Source organism: Pelmatolapia mariae, linkage group LG3_W (genome assembly GCF_036321145.2).
Source record: "Pelmatolapia mariae isolate MD_Pm_ZW linkage group LG3_W, Pm_UMD_F_2, whole genome shotgun sequence".
Classification (NCBI taxonomy): Eukaryota; Metazoa; Chordata; class Actinopteri; order Cichliformes; family Cichlidae; genus Pelmatolapia; species Pelmatolapia mariae.
The window spans coordinates 91,337,260-91,357,118 of record NC_086229.1 but is presented as its reverse complement, the minus strand read 5'-3'; the positions used below and the strand labels follow the sequence as shown (position 1 = coordinate 91,357,118).

General features: G+C 40.3%; 3 protein-coding genes across 3 annotated transcripts; 2 read left to right on the top strand and 1 right to left on the bottom strand.

The window, feature by feature from the left end:
- The first annotated feature begins 658 nt into the window (after window positions 1–658).
- On the top strand, window positions 659–4,330 carry grpel1 (GrpE-like 1, mitochondrial). The gene is made up of 4 exons (XM_063465970.1): window positions 659–794; window positions 1,814–1,961; window positions 2,324–2,405; window positions 3,204–4,330. Exons 1-4 carry the CDS (start codon window positions 727–729, stop codon window positions 3,548–3,550), a joined length of 645 nt encoding a protein of 214 aa, XP_063322040.1. The 5' UTR covers window positions 659–726; the 3' UTR covers window positions 3,551–4,330.
- A 1,297-nt stretch (window positions 4,331–5,627) lies between these two features.
- tada2b (transcriptional adaptor 2B) lies at window positions 5,628–11,803 on the bottom strand. The gene is made up of 2 exons (XM_063470275.1): window positions 11,525–11,803; window positions 5,628–9,949 (listed from the first exon to the last, which is right to left on the bottom strand). Exons 1-2 carry the CDS (start codon window positions 11,792–11,794, stop codon window positions 8,738–8,740), a joined length of 1,482 nt encoding a protein of 493 aa, XP_063326345.1. The 5' UTR covers window positions 11,795–11,803; the 3' UTR covers window positions 5,628–8,737.
- Window positions 11,804–12,028: 225 nt separating this feature from the next.
- cfap184 (cilia and flagella associated protein 184) lies at window positions 12,029–16,756 on the top strand. The gene is made up of 3 exons (XM_063470276.1): window positions 12,029–12,751; window positions 15,730–16,077; window positions 16,167–16,756. The coding sequence occupies exons 1-3, from the start codon at window positions 12,029–12,031 to the stop codon at window positions 16,479–16,481; spliced, it is 1,386 nt and encodes a 461-aa protein (XP_063326346.1). The 3' UTR covers window positions 16,482–16,756.
- The last annotated feature ends 3,103 nt before the right edge of the window (window positions 16,757–19,859 follow it).

The following is a 19,859-nucleotide window of genomic DNA, read 5'->3' as shown; positions in this document are numbered from 1 at the left end:
AGTACATTTTACAATCTTAGGTCTCCCATATACATCCTTTCTTATTTTTCTTTTTTTTTTATGAAGCTGGCTTGATCATTGTAATACTTTGCTCTCAGACCTCCACAAGAACTTTAAATTAACCATTTAAAAATTGCTCTTAACTTATTATTCTGCTATGCTGTTCTTTTTGTTGAAAAACTCAGAATTTTGACTGTATAAACCATCCAAGACATTATTATTAGTAGTAGTAGTAGTAGTAGTGGTAGTAGTAGTAGTAGTATCAGAATCAAATAGTACAACACGGCAGAGCATGTTGGTGAGGAAAGGCAGCTAGAAAGCCTGATCCTTCTAAAGAGTTACTGACAGACCCGAATGAGACACTAATACCAAAGAAGTACTAATTCAGTCGCGTTTTATACACTACAAAATAAATAAAATATTCGACTAAGTGTTTGCTACTTAAACGGTTACGGTTGAATAACCAAGCGATGAGTAACCTTCTGTTTGATAAGGGTTTAAAAAAACTGTCCTTGCTCTCATATGCAGTTTTCACCTTTAACTTCAACTCAACCGAACTATATTGTGTCGTCAAACGCTTTAATAAACACGATTGGTCATCTGCGAGAGTGGGTCTTTTTACTTGTCAGTGATTGGTGCGAATCCCACGCTGCTGACAGCAGGGTTGTACGTCCCGTCAGCGTGTGTTACAAGGAGGTTTGAACTGCACAGCTAATTATTCTGAAAATGGCGAGCTGGTGTGTACGAGCAGTTAGACAGAGCTACTCTTTTGTAGCTTCGCCTGCGATAATAAGGTAAGGAGTATTTATTGGTGAGTTACGTCCCTTAACATGGGCGTTTTTACAGTAACGACAGGCTTTCATTGGTCAGGTGGTGGCTAGCAGAGTTAGCTTTTGCAGGGTTAAATAGTCCCTACAGTTATCATTAACGTGAAAATCCAGATCAAAGAAACGCTTAAATACGTATGTTTGATAATATAGTGGGTCAAACTGAAGCCTAATCACCGTATAGGCGTGTAATCCCTAGAAACTGGAGGATGATGACATAACCTGACGTATCCTGAAAGTAGTCCATGCTACAATGAATACTCAGGGGTCTGTTACACACGCTGTTGTGGACGTGGGATTTTAAAAATTGTATTTATTTGCTCTCTTTAATGTACTAAACCGTCTTCTCTGTTTCTATGTGGGACTTGACGCAATGCGTATGGACCAAACTAATTTCATATATGTAGATACCTTCCTTACACAAGCCCCTCTTGTTTAACTACAACTTCGTGTTACATTAAATAATGTAATGTCAAGATTAGCGTCAGGTCTCCAAACTTTCCTAATGGCTAGAGAAAGATGCACATTTCCGGCGAAATGGGCTGTTACAATGAGTTTAACAAAATAAGGCTGACATATATGATATACTAACTAGGCATTTATCATTTAGTGGCAGAAATTCTAAGTTGATCCTCTACCAGTTGAATTGATATTTAATGTGTCTTATGTATTTAGTACACATATACAATGACTTTAAATGCCTTGCTGAAGAATATTAAAATTGTGTTCATATGGGGACACTGAATGTGTCATTTTCACACCCTTGTATGCTATGAGGAAACATTTGTATTAGCTCTTTTTCAGGTTTCTGTTATCAAAGTGCTTGGAGTAACACAAGTTATGGGCTAAGAAATATTTTAGTACTGTACATTAAAGTGCTTTGGCCACGTCCAATAAAGTCTCTGTGGTGCATATATGGTGTAAATCTTGCTAAAACTTAAAAGTGCGGACTTGTTTGACTTATTCTGAGTGTCCTTGCCACCCAGGGGGTCTCCACGATTGTTATGCATGGCCACCCAGCAGAAGAATGGCCACGGGTCAGAGGAGGAGGCTGAGAAGCCAGAACCAAGCCCAACAGAGAAATCCCTGATGGAGGAGAAAACCCAGCTGGAGGATCAGCTCAAAGACATGACAGTAAGTCAGTGTGGGCTGCAGATCTGCCTCCAGTTCAGTGGTTACCAAAATTACACTGACCTGGTATAAACATTACCATGTCGTTACCTTTTTCTGTACTTCAGCGTTTGTCAAGTTACGCTGTTCTTTGTGAAGTTACTGTTCTTCACATAGCGGCACATACATTTATAATCTATCACTCAAAATAAAAAATTTAAAAAATGAGGCTTGGATTCTCCAGTGGGCATGTGATTAAAGTATTTGGCCCTTTTGAGCTCAAATGAGTTTTAGTCTTAGTGATAGAACACTATAGCCTTTATAAAGGGGCTTAACAAATGTAAGTGCAGTTTTTAATCAGCAGTTTGTTTCCACCTTGTTTCCAGGAAAAGTACAAGAGGGCATTGGCAGACACAGAGAACCTCAGGACGAGAACTCAGAAGATGATAGAGGACGCTAAATTATATGGTAAGGGTTTGTTTCCATTTAGGCTTTCAGTTTGCACCTGTGGACGTTGGATCTGCTGGTGCAAGCCACTGCCTCGATGTCGTTTCAGCTGGTTCTATACCCTTTGTTTTTGTAACCTCACACACTTTGTTGCTGCTGTTGCAGCCAGGTTGAAGACATGAGCACATGAACATAGTGCTAATGATTAAACATAGTTTAATGATATATCAGAGAAGTATTACAGAAGCTCAGAGATTCACAGGTTATACAGAGGGAAATTTGGCAACAGTTTAAAGACTTTGAGACTTTCTACGAGCAGAAAAAAGGATTTCTCTGCTTCTGGTTTTGACAACTTCTCCTCCTTCACCAATGCTGATGTGGAGGTTTTGTCTAAATGGAGATACTTATCAGTCATGAGAATACTGCAGCACCTATTTACACCCTTATCACTAGTATAAACCATCAATTTGCAATGCGGTGAGTGAACTGGTGCTACAAGTGATGCAATGTTTGTTAGGTGGTAAGGCTAAAACGATCTGGTGTTGCATGTTCCTACCACTAGATGTCAGAAGAGGTCAACTTTAGCCTTGTTAGAAAAAATGATTTTCTTATGTGGTTTAATGCAGTTGCTTTTGTATAGTGACATCATATCTTTTAGATTTTGGTATATGTTGCTAGGTTATAGTTAAAATGACTCGAGAAAATGCTGAGTAGTTCAAAAATGATACAAGGTTAGAGTTGATTGTTGATAGAAAAATGCAAGGACAATAATGATAAAATTGTAATCTTAATAATTAGCCAACATCTTACCCTCACTAGGGATCCAGAGCTTCTGCAAGGACCTGCTGGAAGTTGCAGACATTTTAGAGAAGGCCACAGAGAGCGTGCCCAAGGAGGAGGTGACAAGCCAGAACCCTCACCTGAAGAACCTGTACGACGGCTTGGTGATGACCGAGGTTCAGATCCAGAAGGTGTTCACCAAGCATGGCCTTATCAAGCTCAACCCAGATGGCCAGAAATTTGACCCCTATGAGCATGAGGCCCTCTTCCACGCCCCTGTCGAGGGTAAAGAGCCTGGCACTGTTGCCGTAGTAACCAAAGTAGGCTACAAGCTTCACGGTCGTACCCTCAGACCAGCTTTGGTGGGTGTAGCCAAAGCTCTCTAGAACTGACACCGTAAGTCTGTAACAGAGCGGGACTAGTATTTCTTTCCTGACTGTTGGTTGACCTCAGGCTCAGCAGACTGCTCAAGGCACCCTACCATCATCTTCTCACATGTCTGTCCACACATCCCCTTCCTAAGGTGCCTCAAAGAGAAGGGGAGCCCAGCTGAACTTTGTATCTGGACAGTATCCAACAGTTTTTAACAGATACACTATGTATCGCACAGGTTTTTTTTTTTTTTTTTTTTCATTAGTCATGCAAGTTGTGGTCTTTGTCTTTTGATCAAGTAAACAGGGACAGGTATTCATATACATAGTTCTCAGAACTATAAATAATAAGGAAAAGTATGAAGTGAGATCTCGAACCCCTGCTTGGAAGACTTTTTAGGCAGAGATGAGGTATAAAATATGTTCACAAAGTGGTTAATGTTGTTATCATTCCAGACTTCATTGTAAAGTGCTCATATTAATAACCATAATTAGAATAATAATCAATTTCATTCTGTGAAAAAGTGAAAGAACAATACAACAGAAAATGATAGAAAGGTTGACATTTGCTCTGTGCTGATAGCGACTTCCCTAAAGGCCCTGTTAAAGTAATCCTGGTATTGTGGATGTGATCAGGTGGGGTAAGCCAGCTTCAGCCAGTGTAACATCTCTCCCACAGTTGTGGTGGACTGTGATGTGAGAGCTTTATCTGTCAAGTAGAAGAATTCTGTATATGGACCTTTTTGTCCAAATTGTCATTGCATCCAAATAAACTTGTCAATTTTGAAATCCTTATTGTGGTACTGTTTGGCTTTTATACACATCTTTAATGGACTGCATTTTAATTAAAGATGCAGGTAGCTCATGCAACCAGTTCAGAGTCCCTAATCAGTTTAGACTTGTAATTAATTTATTTTGTTTCTCTCAAGGATATAATTAACAGTTGTGTCCATTCTGACTAATATCTAATGCATTTATAACTCCAGAACTGACCTTAGGTTTCTTTAATACCAGAGTAAGCTTGTAAAGCTGTCTGTACTTTTATTTGTTCCATAAACTGTAATTAAAAGATTTATATGGTTCCCAGATCTGATAAGTAGGTCACTGTGGAAGTCCCTTAAAGCTTTGTTTCCCGTGGCCAGCAGGGGGCAGTTGTTCTGGTTCCACAAAGCTCTGTAAAGTCATGCTTGTGACTTACTTTAGTTACAAAATTCAAGGTTTCAGCTGCTAATTTCTCATATGAAGTGATATTTAATCAAATATCACTTCATTTTTTTAAATGTGCAAAATAAACATTATCATGTATGCAGACATAGCAAAATGTACTTCATTGCCAGACTGACAAGTCTCGTTCAGTCTTCCCCAGCTTCTGAGTCAGAGCCACCCTTTTTCTCATTGTGTACATCAGGGGTCCCCAATCCCCGTCCACGAGGGCTGGTGTCCCTGCAGGTTTTAGATCTCACCCTGGGTCAACACACCTGAATCAAATGATTAGTTCATTACCAGGCCTCTGGAGAACTTCAAGACATGTTGAGGAGGTCATTTAGTCATTTAAATCAGCTGTGTTGGATGAAGTACACATCTAAAACCTGCAGGACAGGATGATTACAGTAAAAAGAGGAAATAGGAAAATACTAAATTACAACTACTTTAGAATTGCAATCCACTACTGTACTGTAAAGTAGGTTAAGCTTTTATTGTTGTTGTTTAGCTAATTTTCTTTAAGAAATGTATTTTTCTTCCTTTCCAGTTTAACAACAACAATTACAATAATAATAATAATAATGGATTGCATTTATATAGCGCGTTTAGTTTTACTTGTTACATTTTTCATTGTGTGGTTGACGCGTTACTACAGTTAGTCCATTCTATTCTTGCTTTCTCATATCAAGTCTTCTTTTCTAGTGAAAGGGATCATTGAAACTTCTGTCACCTCATTTATATTCTGCCCTGGTGTGGACGTTAGGTCAGCTATACAAGTAACAAACCCTCTCTTTGTGACTCAAAAAATTCTGGCATTTTGTGTTAGTTTTTGAAAGATCACATTTACTGACACTGAAACACCACCACTTAGAATGATAAAGTATTTGCACTTTTAATACATCTCCACAGATACTCTGTCATTTTCAACAACAAAGTAACAGAACAGCAAAACAACTCAACATAATGAGACGGGCAACAAGATTTAGGACAGCTCGACAGCATGCCACGACTAGAACCAAAGCCTCTTCTTCTTTGCGATTCCAAAAACTTTTTTTTTTAATTACAAAAAGCTATAAAAATTTCCATGACATAAAATACTGTACATTTCACAGGTCAGCATAGTTCTCCCCTCCCCTAAAATTTATCTTATAAAGATATTTACATTTGGTAATGTAAAGTCAGCAAATCCCCCTTACAAAAAGTATTTTCCCAATGAGAACAAAAGCAAATTCTTCAGTTTCCACATTTTTGATTGAGACTTTAATATCAAAACACACCATTTTGGAACAATCTAGAACAGTTAGTTGCACGTGCAAACCAGAAAAAAGAAAAAGTGACAATTAAAGAAAAATGACCAGATGGTTTCAGCATCACCTTCGAAAAACATTCTGGGCCAGAGGCTCTGAAAAATGCTTATTATATCCGTTTTGCAAAATCAACAGAACACTCGTCTAACGTTCAACCAGCATCTTCTGGAAACCCACTACAGCCAATGAACACATTCAAATCCAATAGGAACATGTTAGCTAAGGGTTACAACAATGTACAGGAGTGGACCCGAAAACAATATCCATGACCTAAAGAAATCTGCTTGAATGATTTTTTCAGTGTTTTCTACATACTGTAAATAAGAGGGACTATTTCCTGCTGCAGATCAATACACATTTGGTACTCTAGCTGGTTACAGGCAGACAATGTACGTTGGACTGTTTGTACTCATCAGTGCAACAGGCACACACTATTTGTGTGATACACTGACTAATTGTCAGGGTCTTTTCATAAGACTTTGCTGACAATCAAAAAAATCAGCTGTAGCATTTAGCATAATGAAGCTCCTTTGGCCACGAATGTTGTTAACATATAAGTGAAATTTAACACCCTGCACAAATGATCCTCAAGCTTAGAGCGGAACTTTACGTTCTTAGACGCTACATCGTAATAAACAAAACAACGCAACGCTCCACGTTTAAAGCAACACTACAAAAACAGTGCCCTGCATTACTATCCCTGCTCCATCCAGGAAGCTAAATTTTAGTCAGCTACAGACAAAGAAAAGAAGAGAATGTGAATCTAGACATTTTCCAGCACAGGTAACACTCACACTACCTCTTGTCCTTCTAATTCTTTTGTTTTTAAACGTGCTTCAGCTGTGAGACAACTAATGTTCAGCTTGGGTCACCAAAAAAAGCAATACAAAAGAAAATAATGCCACTGTTCTGCTTCTACTTTTAGCCAATGTAAAAAGTGAAGTGAAAGCATATTGATAGGCTGCACATCAGCCTTGTTGGGCAGCTGTAAATGTGGTCAGCTATAAGACTAAAAGACTATTGAACCTTAAACCTTAAGGTGCAACGTTGTGATGATGTATTAGCTCTGTGTACTCACTCGGTAAACAGCAGTCTTGTACTTTTAAAGTCCTATCATCTGTAGTACAACACGTGGACTGTAAAATATTTAAAGTTTTGAAGCTGAACCCACACTTTCCTCAGGACAAACTAAAAGGAATACAACAGTTATTGGTGGGTTGCTGACGCAGTCAATCAGATCGCTCCACTTACATTTTCTACAACATAGAAGGTTGAAAGAAAATATTCTTTTTAAATATAGAAAATATTTCACGCTGAGATTTTAGGGGCTTTAAAACAAATATAAGCCATACATAATTTTAACTTAAATTTGCTAAAAGAAAAAAAAAATTTAAGCAAGATCTTTTTAAATTAGCTATCAAACAAAAATACATTCTGAGTTGGACTTTTTACAGGTTAAAAATAAGCCTGGCAGTGCCCTCTGGTGGACAGAGTGTGACTGGCGCTGACTATGATCTCTTCTTTGGCATTTCTTGTCATTTATTGGTCAAACCTACGGTGACACTGCTGATATTAGCCTTAGTGGATTTTTAAGGGTCATATTTAGGAATAAGAAAAGATTCCAATATTGATATACTGGTCAATATTTGTTTAATATAAATATACACATATATATTCTTTATGTTAGTTACATTAAAAAAGGGACAATAACGGGTGTCGTTTTTTGTTTTGCTTCGCTTTAATTATCCAGCAATGTATTTCTCGAACTAGTTTCTACTCTGCTACATGTACTGAGAGTATTGTATGGAATGGATGTTGGAGCACACTCTCCTGCAAAAACTCTAAATTACCCCAACGCCTTTTTCTGCATCAGTTTTTTGGTAAAAAATTGGGGGGGAAGATATACAGCAATCAGCCACCTGCAGCAGGTCAAGCTCTAGCTGATCTAAGTAAGCAGTGATAGGCTAGCAATGATATCAACCGAAAGGTATGGGTAGGAATGAAGTCGAAGGGACCTGTGGAAACTCATCTTTTTGTATTCATTATTATACTCGACATTTGGTGCAAACTCTGATAGGCCGATAATGACTGCAAACTTCAGAGAGCCCATATATTAGGCCCGCTCTAACTAATATTAGGCTATCTAATTATGTTTGCGCTAAAACCAGCCAGGTTATGGGCAAACCCTGTTTTTTGGAGCTTTTTTCTTTGTGTTTTTTTTTCCCAATCACCTTATTTTGCAGCCACCAATGGGGTAAGAGTTTATCATCAAATCAAATTTTGTTATTTACTCTTCTTTTCAGCATGAAGGTTATTTGTCCTGTCGCCAGTTGCATTCCTTACATTATTTCTACCTTCAGTGTACCTGCTGTAACAACACCAAAACAGCTCTGTAATACCTGCAACTGTTAACACTGCAGTTATTATTTTTTCAAAACATTTAGAATAGAAAGTACTGTAACCCACACAGCTGTATTAATCCCCTGTTCCTTTCCAAATGCAAAAATATAGGCAGTTTTCTTCCTTCCCCTTGTATGAAAATATTTTTTTCTCCAGTTGGGCATCTTATTTCTTTTCAACGTACATATTTACAAGGTCACTCCTGAAAAAAAAATGGTGAAAACCAGTAGTTCTTCCTGCCTCCAGCGCTTATAGCTTATCTATTTATAATTTCCTGAGCAACGACGGAGTGCTAAGAGGTGTCTCGGGATATCCAGCCACTTTCTGTGAGGAAGGTGAGAATGCGCTTCTTAAGAACCTTGTCCAGGTAGCTGGGCATTCGACTCTTGGCGGGAATGCCCTGCCTTTTCTGCAGGTGATCTTTGATGATGATGGTTTTGACAGTCAGGTAGCGTGCCGGGCTGAGGTTGAGAGAGTTGCACAGCACCTTCTCCCTGTCTGACAGCAGCTCGAAGCCCGTCAGATTCTCAATGGCAGCAAACTCACCATCTTTGCCCTCTTCTTTGATCCCACCTCCAACCCCTAGTCCCCCAGCAATGCCTCCTCCTCCTCCAGCTCCACCCCCGAGTCCCATCCCGGAACCAAGCCCTCCTCCTCCCGAGCTGCCTCGCTTTGAGGTGACCACACTTTTGTTCTCTTTGCGTTTCTCCCGTTTGTGGCGTGCTGCTTCGTATTCCGCTGACTCCTCCATGCGTGTGATGCCGTTTCGTCGGTAGCGCTGCAGCTCGCGCACCTTGGCCCTCAGCATTCGCTCTTTATGCATGTTCTCAAAGAACTCTTCAAACTCCCGATGGGCCATGAACTGGCAAAGCGCCCGCAGCCTCACCCGCTGCTCCTTCTCTTCCTTGGTGATTTTTCTTTTAGGTGTACTTGGGAGAGGACCAGCTCCCGATGCTGTCATGGATCCTGATCCGACTGCACCACCACCAGCCCCTGTCCCACTCACGCTAGCTGCACTTCCTACGACTCCCAACATCCCTGTTTTGTCCTTCTCCTTGTCCTTCTTGTCTCGGCCCAAAAATGAAGGCACCAGGTTGTAGTCACGAGCGATGTTCTTACGCCGCTGGCGTTCTCTGAGCTTACGCACATACATGTCCACATGGGCGCGCTTCATTTCAATTTCCACGTCCTCATCATCGTAGTTGACACACAGTCCACTGATGAGCTTCTCCGCGTCCTGGTCATACTCAATCTCATAGTCGTCACGTAGTGGCATGTAGCCCAGCTGCTGTTGCTCAACCAAGCTGATATCCAGCGGAGGGAGCGGAGTGGTCAGGCTGGGCGACAGGGGCCCCCCGCTCGGGCAGGTGTGATCGGTCACCCGGTTTGGAATACTGTCAGGGATACAGGCCTTCCCCAGGTTTCCATGGATGTACATGGTGACATAATGTTCCATGACTTCCTGAGGAGTCCGGGATGCTCCGACATGATCGGCCATGTCCTCCTGAAAGGCCACAAAAAGGAAGTTGTTACTAAGAGGACACCTACACCATTTCATTTTTTCTATGTTATACTAGAAGATGAAAGAGTGATGCTCAAACAATCTGTTTAGCTGTTCAAGAGAAAATGGTTTAGAATTCTCATCATTGATATTTAAATATTCAAATTTTCTGCTTTTCAATTTTGGATTGTTTTTAAAATTAAACAAGTTAACTGTAGACATCACCATGAGATATTTGAAAATGTACATTTTCTGATGCATTATAGGGGTGCATAATTTTATCTAAAAACTTCCAAGTAAGTCAAACTTAATATAATTTATTTTACACAGACAAATATTCTAATACGCTACACATATACTTAAGAGGAGTCTGTACATTAACAGATGTCTGTGCATTTTTCTGACCATTTGACATGCAAAAATTTATCTTATACTTGAGTAAATTAAACATCACTTGGTGGTGGCTGGTTTGTACCACAAGATCTTTGGTGGGATAACTCTGCACATCTGTAACATTTCCAGCAAACCTTTTGTGACACTATTCCACTCTTAAATCTTAGCCTTGGTTTTTGGGCCTTTGACCCCTGGGATAGGCTTAAACCCTCTCCTGAGCTTGAGATGGATAAGTTGATAACAAAACACATTAATACGCTTTTGCATTATGAAAAATGAGATTTGATTACAGTTACATTACTTTGCTTTTTGTGTTTAAACAGAACTATTCTTTTTTTTCCCTTTCCTTGTCTTCTGACTTTGTTTCAGGGGGCGCTAAAGCAGATCTTCTGCCTCCATCTCACCCTGTCCCTATAGTCACACCAACCCTCTGCATACCCTCCATCACTACATCTACAAGCATCTCTGTGGTCTTTCTCATGCTGTTTTCTTTCTTTTGTGCTCTTTTTTGTTAATTTTCTTATAAAAATAGAGTTTTGAATGAATGTCTAAGCTAAAGTAGGCACTAAAAAGCACTGTGACTCAAGGATTCGTGGGATATTATGGAAAAAATTTAACATTTGTGTAGATTCCATTAGTCTGATATCAAAACAGTTGGTCTTTGGTACACATTTAATTCAGAGGTTGATACACTTTACATGTTTCTTTAATATGCTGCATTTTAACACAAGTTTCGGGTTAGGTTTCAGTTAATAACGAGATAATTACTACTTACTACATAACAATATAGTTTTTCCTTACTTATTTGCTTCCTGTTTTGTCCCCTGTTGTTTTGTGACTCGGAGCAATACAATTATTGAATCATAATTATGATTATTTTTCCTTTTTATGCAACGTGATGTTAACATTCCACGTTTCTTAAAGTAAATTGTAACACTATTCTCAAATCTATTTTATTCAGGCTTTTCTTCTGTTTTTGACGTCTCGAAAATTATGTACAACGATAACAACGAAAATAATAAGAAAAATCATTTTTATCTTAAAGGTCATTAGCGTTATTCTTATATTACCGCTACAAGCCTACTGCTATTGTTTTCCTTTTCTAAGCACTAGACACAACGAAACTCCTATGAGTTTGTATAGAAAGCTCTAAAGGTCAGAAAAATAACTTAAAAAGTGATGTACCCAGTTTCCAAATCCATACTGCTCGATAGCATCGAGTAGCGACTGCTCTTCCCTGCTGGTCCACCCTCCTTCTGCCTCTGGACCCCAGAGAGAGAACCGACCGCCGTCGACCTGCTGGTAGCCGTGCCATCTCCGGTGATTACCGATTTCAGCGCCCGCTGAGAAGCACTCGGGGCACAGCTCGATATCAGGGCACTCGGTGCAGCGAAGCCGCAGGTTTGTAACATCTGCAAGGCAGTTAACGCAGTACTTCTTCCCCAAGTCGGCCATCTTGCCTGGCGTCTGCTTCTTGTTGTTGGAGGCAAACCTTCGCGCCTGCGTACAGCGAGCCTCGCAGCGCGAGCTACTCACATCCTGCTTATAAATATTAATGAGAATGGGTCAGGGCTCCTGTGATTGGCTCTTCTGCTTAGTTTCCAGGACAACCGAAACAAAACGAACAGTTTCATTGACCACATAACTGCACGAGCCTTATCTCTGTATACAAAGTAAATATTATTAAAAATGGACAGAGAGGCGGGAGAGGGAGAAAATAAGGTAAGAATTCACAGTGACAGAGGCACAGAGGAGAATTTTATTACTGTTAGTGGGGATAAAAATGAAGCTGTCTCAAGTGAAATGCCCACATCAGACCCTGAAGAAAAGCACTGTGATAGCGGGAAAGTCACAGAAGAGTCCCCTGCTGAAGAGGCCGCCACTTTTGAACCAGAAGCCAAAAGTGAAGATGAGCTCTGCACTGAGTTTGATGTGATGAATAAAGTCAAAGAACAGCCACTGTCCCAAGAAGAACGTGTGGTTTCTGAGATGAACAGCACTTATCACGATGACGCTCACAAGCTACAGCCTGAGACCCAGGACACGGAGATCTCCAGCCCTCTACACCACGAAGATGAAGAGGCTGAAAAAGAGGGAGCCACATCTGCATGTGCACAAAAACTAAACATAAAGTATAAAGAACACAGACAGCTCCTCCAGGAGCTGTGCAAAGAGCGAGATAAGGCCAGGCATAACAGCAGCCAGCTGCAGATGAAACTGGCACAAATCTTAAAGAAGGCTGGGGACAGTGTCCAGCTGGAGGGCGAGAAGCCTGTGTCAGAGCAGCAGCAGGAGTACGAGAGGTACATCAACACCCTGACTGACCTGAAGCAGCAGCTCCGTGCTGAATCCGAGGCAGCCCAGCGTCAGGCAGAGGACCTGAGGCTACAGTCCCAGGAGCAGCTGGGCAAGGTTGGTGCAGTTTTAAGGGATTGTGTTTTTTACATTAAAGCACAGTTTTACATCCCATATTCACATCTGCAGTAGCATAATAACAATTAAACTTCCAGTCTATTAAAGCTTCAGTCTCCCTCGGTATCTGGTAGGTCATAGATGATGTGATTTGTTGTTGTTTGGTTTAACTCCAGAGTTCATAAAAACTGAAAGAAATCAGATGGGTCTGATTTCATTAAAAATTCTGTCTCTGTTTTTTTATACTTTCAGACAGAATCCTTTTCGACTACTATTCAACAGGTCAAAAGTGTCGTTTACTAATCAGTAGTTGTTTCACACTTCATTGTTCCCCACTCAATCTTTATCTGCATCCCACTTCTGTTACCAGTGTTGGGCCTGGAGGGGGCAAATACTGGCTATACTTTAGTGGAAATTTACTGAAAGCCCCAATCAGAACCTAAAGATACATCTGCATCTAAAGGACAAAGGTAACTCTTTCAAGGATGCTAATGTTTACATTTTGGTTCTAAAGAGGAGTGAAAGAAGCCATCTATGTCCAACTGTTATTAACGACCCTCTTTGAAAAGAGGCTTACGACACCAACTGTCTGCCATCTATAATCCATTTTTGAGATACCTTCCCAAGCGCCACATGATAGTTTGAGGCAATATCTCCCAATGGTTTCATCCAGAACCTCTGCAGATATCAAACACACCCGTTTTCACACCTTAGCTCATGTGGTGAGCCACATAATCAAAGGCTTAAATACTTCTGACTCTCCATCTTTGATCTTAGAACTCAAGAAGCTTATTGAATGAGAGCTGAATCATCTTCAACAAACTTAAAGAAGTCCAGTCGATTTTCTTTCAAAGCTCCTTAGCTGACCCCTGTGAACAAGCACTTGACAGTTGGAAAGAAACGCACTCCACCCTAAAGCGGGTTTTATAACTTCTGCCTTCGTGACTCTACTGGTGTTGCTGAGGCATAACTTTTGTCATCTGACAGGACGCACAGGTTTGCCTGCTTGCCTTAAACTGACCATAACCTTGACTCCGAATCTTAACCCTTAAACAAGCCAGAAGGGTTGTAAAAAACTGAAACCTTTAACCTTTCATTAATCAGATGGTCTAAAAATTGCTAAGACTTTAATCACTCACTCCTGTTGCTTGTAAGATGGATTTTCCAGAAAGCTGGATTCCACATTCTGTCTGTTCTGCAAAGACACATTTTCAACAGGCACAATTTAGATCCACTTTTAAAAATAACAACAATGTGATGTAAAGTGTTTATGTGACTAAATACATTGTAGCTTTAAAAGAAGAGAAAAAACTTCCCTCTCCAAACACGCTCTGCACTATTTAGGTGAAGTGAGAAACCCAAACAAAGAACAAAGTTTAGTCAACTGAAAAAGCCACAGTTTCTGTCAGGTACTGGAGTTTCATTTTACACTTAAATGTACATCCAAAAAAAATTAAAAAAACAAAAAACGCTGATGCTGATATGCATGTAAGGATTATTTTACATGTCTTTGAACCTACTCCATCACTAACTCGATGACTCGTTTAACAGCTTCACACTTCTTTGTTTGGACACCAAACCCGCAACACCTTTTAGGAAGAAACTCGTTATGTAAATTAAGATTCACAGTCTACACCATAAGGCCTCTTCTTACAGGCCAAACAGAACAATAGCTGCACTTATTACAGTCCTGAGAGATCAAAGTCAAGCTACAAGCAAAAAGAGAAATTCTGTGATAAAGTAATGTCCAGTGTTCCTCAACTGACTGAAGAGTTATCAATAAAACATTTATTTCCCATGAGATTAGATTTGCTGCAACTTTACTGCCATTGTTGAGAGTAGATGTGCAGAGAAAGCTGCACACAGTTACAGTGTGTCTTGCTGAAATGTTCAGTCATTCCTCAGCCTGTATTTAAAAAGGAGCCTAAATTACAGCAACAGAGGATTAGTTAAACCAGTGATCTTTTGTCACCTCAAACTGATGTACTTAGGGTACAAGAAAAAAGAGACATAAACATTTTCAGTTGCTCACAAATATGAGCACAGTTCTGCCCCCGTTCTTGCTGTTCACAGTAACACCCACTGCAATGTATCTGCAAGAGAGGCGGACAAAAGAGGAAAAGAGAGCAGCTTTGATTCTGTCTTCACAGGGGCACAGTTATCTTTTCTTGAGACTGTTTTTAGTGTAGCCTATACAGGCTTCTGTTCATTAGAGTTGTCCTTAATTTTAAATAAGAATTCAACGTTAAAAGCACAAACAAAAATAAGTAGATTTTAAAATCACAGTTTTGATATGGCAAAATTTTCCAGTTTCCAGTCATTGTGGATCAAAATTATTGAAAGACTTACAACCCTAATTAAGTTAATAACACTTAAAATTGTGTTATTTTTGTAATTGTGTGTGTTGGATCATTCTGTCCACAACAAAAATACGACTTTAATGGAATGAGTACAGTGCTCTGCAAGGGCAAAAGGTGATATATTTCAGTTCAGCAGTCCAATTAGCTGCATTTGAACCAAAAATCCATCTATTTGTTTGTTTGTTTTTGTTGACTTCATTTTCACTTCAAACATGGGTGAACTAGACACATAGACGTTAGCAGAGTAAAAGCATGAAACAGTAAATCATTTTTTATGTATTCATTATTATCATTATTTTTGCCTGTTTAGAAAAAGGGAAAAGCTTTTAAATGATACCTCGGTCTCTACAGGGAAAATGAGCACAAGTGAGTCACACATGCACACTTGCAGGGAAGCTGGATGGATGTGCAATGCATACTGAACTGTGCAGACACAGTGGAAGCTGTGGAAGATGCACAAAGACAGTTTGTTAAATATAACTTGAAACTAAGTAGAAATCTGCTGGCATTTTAATAAAAAATACACTGAAAAAACTGTGCCTGTACATATAGCCCTGTTATTAAAATAATTTAGCAAACTTTTAATGCACTCAAAAACTGTCTCATCTTCATCCTCAGGTGGAAGATGAATGGCGAGCACTGATGGCACTGAAACAGGATATAGCTGTGAAGATGCTAAGCAGACGCCTGGGTAAAGAAGCAGCTCGGGCCAAAGTGGCGGCGTCTCTGCGAGCTGAACAGCTTCGGCAGGACGAGCTGATCAAACTGCGGCTGAAGCACATCAAGTTGAATATGAAGGTTTGCAAGCTGGAGGCAGAGCTCCGCCATGGGGAGGAACATGACTGGGACCCCATACAGATCCAGTTTGAGCAGCTGCAGGCTGAGAAGCTAGAGCAGAAAAAACAAGCCGAAAAGCAGCATGAGGGATCAGTAAAGCTGCAGAAGAAGATCAGCAGTAGCTTGGTGGTATGCTGACAAATCCATGGATACAGATTGCTTCTAATTTCTTTCATTATGAGCAATAACAGTGTGTTTTGTTGTCCCTCTTGTGTCAGTGCCTGTCACATATAAAGGAGAAGCTGCACTGGTGCCAGATTGAGGTCAAGGTGAAGAGAGAGCAACTGACTGAGGTGGAGGCCGTGGTGGCTGGGAAGAGGGACCACCTAACCAGGGTCAAGCAAGAAAACAGTCACCTGCACAGACAAAACCTGAGGTTGAAGGAGCAGCGTGGGCTGCTGGGCAACAGGGTCCTGCTGCAGGACTTTGAGGATACTGTGAATGCCTCTGACCAACTGGAGGAACAACTAGAACATCTGAAGTGCCGGCAAGCCGAGATCCTCTTCAGCTGTGGCGGGTGGAAGAGTCAATAATGACTAAAACTTTATCTCAGCTTTCAAAGATATGAAAAAAATGAGAAAATAACACATGTCAGGAGCTACCAGGAATGAGAACGAGCACTAGCCCTTACAGTTTGATTCAGTGTAGTGTCTCACTGTAAGCTAAGCCTGCGTGCTGTAAAACTTGGAAAACCATAATCTGCATAAGAAGTCATGGTCAGGATTCCATGCATCCTCTCAAAAAAGATAATCATCTTAGATAAGGTGACTCAGACATGTTGAATGCAATCTTAAAAACATTGATAGAAATAAAGATACATTTTTGTGAAGTTTTTGTATTTTAATATGAAAATTTACTTTTTTTCACCAGAAGGTTTTAGTGTATTTGTCCTGTAGTAAAAAGAAAAATAATTAATTTAATTTAATTTTTACAAAGAAAACATAGTAGCAGTTAATACTGTCACCTCACAACTAGAAGGTTGTATATTTATAGTTCATGGCTGGCTTCAGCTTCTGTGTGGGAATAATTGGTGATTTTAAATTGCCTGTAGGTGAAGATGTGAGAGCGACTGGTTGTCTGTCTCCGGGTCTACTCTGCCACATGTGGAAAGGGCTCTGCTGAATCAAAGTTTCATACTTCTTAAACATTACCTTGACGTCTTTGATAGACTTTCTAGCCAGTTTGTGTTCAGCAATATTTAATCCAATTATTTATGGATTAAAAAGACAAAAAGACTTTGACAGCAATTGTATGAAATCTATAATTTATATATATATATGTATAAACCCAGAAGCTTTTGTTCAGAAGATTCTAAGGTATTTATAAATCAGTCTCTAACACTGCAAGTTTACACTTAATGTAAAAGAGCTAGCATCACAGCAAGAGAGTTACATGATGCTGATAGGACACTGTGGTGACTGTTTTTTTTAACTTCAGGCACTGAACCTTCTTTGGGTCAGTCTTTTTTTTAAGACAGAATCATCCTAGTGAATGCACATCTCTATAGGGTAAACCTTAAAACTGTAACTTAACACAAAATACATTTCAGTGACGACCACGTTTATTTAATTCCATATACATGTAAAAACCATCAGCATATATCTCCACCCTTACTGCATACACTGAGAATCTGAAACATGGAAAACAGCACCAAGACCCAGTGCAGAAAAGAGTAGGCTTCACAGATAAGACAATGATTAAATCAGACACAGTATAAACCGAGGACCTGGAGTGGAAGTGGATTGCTAGGTGGCATGCAGGTGCACGGCAACTGTGGGCAGGCTAAAGCAGCTTAAATAACGCACCCTATAGACAACTGCATAGAGACATCAGTTGTTGTGTGAATGGCAGCTTATAACAACCAATGCCTTTTAGTTTTGAAAAAATGTATATACATCATACACGTGCTGTCATGAACAGACACTCTAAGTCTGAGACTTTACCCCCAGCCTGTTAATTCCTAATAGTGTGGATAAAACGTCTTGATGCATGCTCAATCATCCAGGTAAGGAAATCCCAAAAAGTTGATTCCGTTCATCTGGACGTAGCGTTTTCAGTGGGAGAAACATTTCATCACTCATCCAGGTGACTTCTTCAGTCTCAGCTGACTGCAGGTTTCCCTAACTTTATTAAGAGTACATTTGCATAATGACTGAGACTAGCGCACTGAATGAACAACATACTGTGAGGTCAGTTTCTTGATCATTAATGTGCAAAGTTCCATGACCATTGATCAACAACCACTGATCAACAACTGTTGATCAATGACAATTGATCAATGATCATGAGTACCATTAACAGAGAATTGGGGAATGGCTGCAATCACAGCATTGTAAGATAGTGAAAGATGTAACTTAGACCTCCTCCTCGATTCCAAGATAGTTGTATTCTTTTCACGTAAATGGCCTATTGACTCCCCGCTCAAACCAGCGTTCCTCCCTGTCCATGATGTGTACATCCTCATCATTGAAAGAGTGTCCACTGGCCTGTAGGTGTAAATAGAATGCAGAGTCCTGGACTGATGAGTCAGCTCTTCTGTGTTGTGCCAGAGGTTTCTTGGTTTCCCTGATGAATAAATCATGGCTATCCTCCTGGCACTTAACAGCGTACACTATATTACCGGCACAGAGTAATATAGTACTGTTACTGTTTGTGCTAGAGCACCTCATCCTTGTGAAAGGTACAGAGACACGGTGTTTAGAGAAAATGTGTCTTAGCTGTTCCAATACTCCTGACACATAAGCATCACTGAGTGTTTTCACTTAGGCAGCAGTTGTCCTTCTGTCCTGGATGGGCTGGAGTTTTCTTTAGGTGCCTTCCCAGCTTTGACAAATGTCCAGCTGGGATAACCTCCATTATCATTAATGGAGCTCTAGTGGAGAGTGTGCAGTCCTTCAAGTATCTCGGTGTCCACATCTCCTCAGACCTGACATGGTCTGCCCACATTCAGGTCCAGACCAAAAAGGCTAGGCAGCGCCTGTACCACCTACGACAACTGAGGAAGTTCAGGGTCTCTCCAGTGATCCTCAGGACTTTCTATACAGGCGCTGTGGAGAGCATCCTCACACAAAACATCACATCCTGGTATGGAAAAAGCTGTATCAAGGATAAAAAAGCTCTTCAGAGAGTGATCCGTATGGCAGAACGCTGCCGCAGGACTGTTCTCCCTTCCCTACAGGACATTTACATCAGGAGATGCTGGACTAGAGCAACTCAGATTTTGAAAGACCTGTCCCATCTGTTGCTGGGATGGGACGGGGGTGCTGGGGGTGCTGCATATATACTCATTCACTGTATATAAAGTTCTGTCTTTCTCTTTTTTTTGTTGCACAGTCAAGGAGCGTATCAGGTCACATTTCACTGCGTGTTATACCTGTATAGCCATGCACGTGACAAATAAAGGATTTTGAATCTTGAATCACATTTACTCTGGGCCTTCTTGATGTGATGTTCTTCTGCTTTCCTGGCCACTGTGTCTGTAGGGATGGTGTTCACTCTATGTTGCAGCGTCCTGGTGACACCCAGTATATGCTTCAGTGGATGATGAGAGTCAAACCTTAAATTCTGATCTGTATGCGTAGGTTTACGGTACACATCAACTTTTAAATGTCCCAGATTACTGATGAAAATCTCACAATCTGAGAAGGCTAACCTGTCATGTGTTGGTCCACTGAATTAATGTGATCAGTGAATTGTGATATGTGGAATCGTTTCTCCCACTGAAAATGCTACACCCAGATGAACAGAATCAACCTTTTAGGAGTGTGGATAAAAGTTTGTTAGGTTGCCAGCTGTGCCACGTTTTGATCTAGTTGCCAAACCTGGAAACCTACAATCCATCAGCCCAAGTGTTTCCTGTATAATCTGCTTATACAGAATAAATATTACAGAAAGACAGTATTTTCTGTTCA

Bases quoted from the DNA above. Each gene is read 5' to 3' on its own strand.
- grpel1 (XM_063465970.1), top strand. From the start codon at position 727: ATGGCGAGCTGGTGTGTACGAGCAGTTAGACAGAGCTACTCTTTTGTA. The intron at 795-1,813 runs GTAAGGAGTATT...CTTGCCACCCAG, and splicing joins GCTTCGCCTGCGATAATAAG to GGGGTCTCCACGATTGTTAT. The intron at 2,406-3,203 runs GTAAGGGTTTGT...TACCCTCACTAG, and splicing joins AGAGGACGCTAAATTATATG to GGATCCAGAGCTTCTGCAAG.
- tada2b (XM_063470275.1), bottom strand. From the start codon at position 11,794: ATGGCCGACTTGGGGAAGAAGTACTGCGTTAACTGCCTTGCAGATGTT. The intron at 9,950-11,524 runs GTACATCACTTT...GTGGCCTTTCAG, and splicing joins AGTATGGATTTGGAAACTGG to GAGGACATGGCCGATCATGT.
- cfap184 (XM_063470276.1), top strand. From the start codon at position 12,029: ATGGACAGAGAGGCGGGAGAGGGAGAAAATAAGGTAAGAATTCACAGT. The intron at 12,752-15,729 runs GTTGGTGCAGTT...CTTCATCCTCAG, and splicing joins CCCAGGAGCAGCTGGGCAAG to GTGGAAGATGAATGGCGAGC. The intron at 16,078-16,166 runs GTATGCTGACAA...CTCTTGTGTCAG, and splicing joins AGATCAGCAGTAGCTTGGTG to TGCCTGTCACATATAAAGGA.